Source organism: Bison bison, unplaced genomic scaffold (assembly GCF_000754665.1).
Source record: "Bison bison bison isolate TAMUID 2011002044 unplaced genomic scaffold, Bison_UMD1.0 scf7180017864352, whole genome shotgun sequence".
Lineage (NCBI taxonomy): Eukaryota > Metazoa > Chordata > Mammalia > Artiodactyla > Bovidae > Bison > Bison bison.
The window spans coordinates 6660776-6662363 of record NW_011494924.1 but is presented as its reverse complement, the minus strand read 5'-3'; the positions used below and the strand labels follow the sequence as shown (position 1 = coordinate 6662363).

At 60.8% G+C, this 1588-nt stretch overlaps 1 protein-coding gene across 1 annotated transcript; it reads right to left on the bottom strand.

Annotated features, from left to right (window-relative positions):
- Positions 1-1244, bottom strand: LOC104999500 (ephrin type-B receptor 6-like; the record flags this gene model as incomplete). Its single annotated transcript, XM_010855037.1, has 3 exons — positions 1054-1244; positions 719-783; positions 1-477 (listed from the first exon to the last, which is right to left on the bottom strand). Coding segments are annotated over exons 1-3 (642 nt in total), but the record flags the coding sequence as incomplete, so codon positions are not given.
- Positions 1245-1588: the final 344 nt, after the last annotated feature.

The following is a 1588-nucleotide window of genomic DNA, read 5'->3' as shown; positions in this document are numbered from 1 at the left end:
CACGAGGGCCAGGCAGGCCCCCGTGTCCTGGAAAGCCACGTAGAAGCCGCGCTGGGTTAAGGGCCCGAAGCTCCGCTCCTTGACGTTCAGCTGCAGCCCCGCTCTCTGCCCGGCCCGCGGGGGGCCCACCGCCCAGGCCGAGGAAGCAGGAAAACTCTCATCCGCCGCGATCGTGTCCACCTTGGTCCAGCGTTTGAGGTGCCAGGAGGAGATGCTGTCGGGGCCGTCGGGCTCCTCGGCCTGGCGGTAGTAAAGCGTGAAGGTCTCCCGGCAGGTGCCCCCCGCCACGCCCAGGCTGGAGCAGGCCCGCACCGAGAAGTGCAGTCGGATGTGCGCCCGCTGGGCCCCTCGCCGCTCCACAAAGTGTGTCTGCAGCCAGTTGTCCTGCCCCAGGCCTGGAGCAGCCCCGGCCACGTGGCATGCCTCGAAGGTCCGAGTCAGGCGTCGCTGGTCATCCAGAACGCTCACTTCGTCCCACTGCAGGGAAGAACCACAGAGGTGGGTCCGTAGGGGGCAGGGAGGCGGGGCATATCCCTTCCAGCCCATCTTAGAATTAAGCACATGCAAAGCCACTGAGGATGCCTAAAAGTCCTCTTCCTCTGGAGGGCAGACCTCTTAACCCAGCCATCTCCACTGAGGGTTTCCTCCCCAGAATCACGGAGCTTCTGATTGGAGCATGGGGAGGGGCGCCGGCTCAGAATGCAAGAGTGATACTCACCCCACCTGGTGGGTAGGTGAGCCAGCCAATCTCAGATGTCTCTCCAGTGGTGTCCAGCAACACCTCTGCCCAGAGACAAGAAGGGATACTCAGCGGCCAGGCCTTCAGCTGGCAGGGCTAAGCCCACCCCAGCCCCACTGGGAAGAGAATTTTCCTCCCAGATTCATTTAACTGACCAACAGGAGCCTGATTGTCTCCTGGGAGCCCTTCTCTGAAACTTTCCCCATCCCTTTTCCTCTCTTGATGTCTCACTCTTTTCTGAATCTTTCCTACTTCCCACATGTGCTGGGTCTCTACTGGCAGGTGGACTTCTTCCGTCTCCCCTCCCGGCTTACCTTCCAGAGCCAGGACTGAGGACACCAGGGCTAGAACCCACAGGCTGCCGACCATGCCCGCCGCTCTGCTCCCTGATGGGGCAGCCCCCTCAGCAGCCATGAGGCATCTTCAGGGCTCCCACCATGGCCCTGCCACCACCCTGCTCCCAAGTGGGGCTGCTGCTTTGCAAGGCTGGAGTCTGCAGCCAAGCCTGCTTCCAGATACAAAGGAAAGAAGAGGCCAGTGAGAAGTAACCACATTGCTTCACAGTTGGTACAGCCTCCAAAACCTGGCCCTGGGTCTCCCCCTGAAGCTATCAAAGTGCCCCAGCACCAACCATGGGTGGGGCCAGCAGGAAGCCGAATCTCTCCTGACCTGTGTCAAGTCCACCATTTTGGGGGACCACGTGCCCAGTCGGTCTACCTCCTACACTGTACAGGTGACCCATCTCTGAGCATCTGTTGCTCATGGCCCTCCCTGATCCAGGTGGCACAGTGATAAAGAATCTGCCTGCAAGGCAGGAGACGCGGGTTTGATTCCTGGGTCAGCAAGATC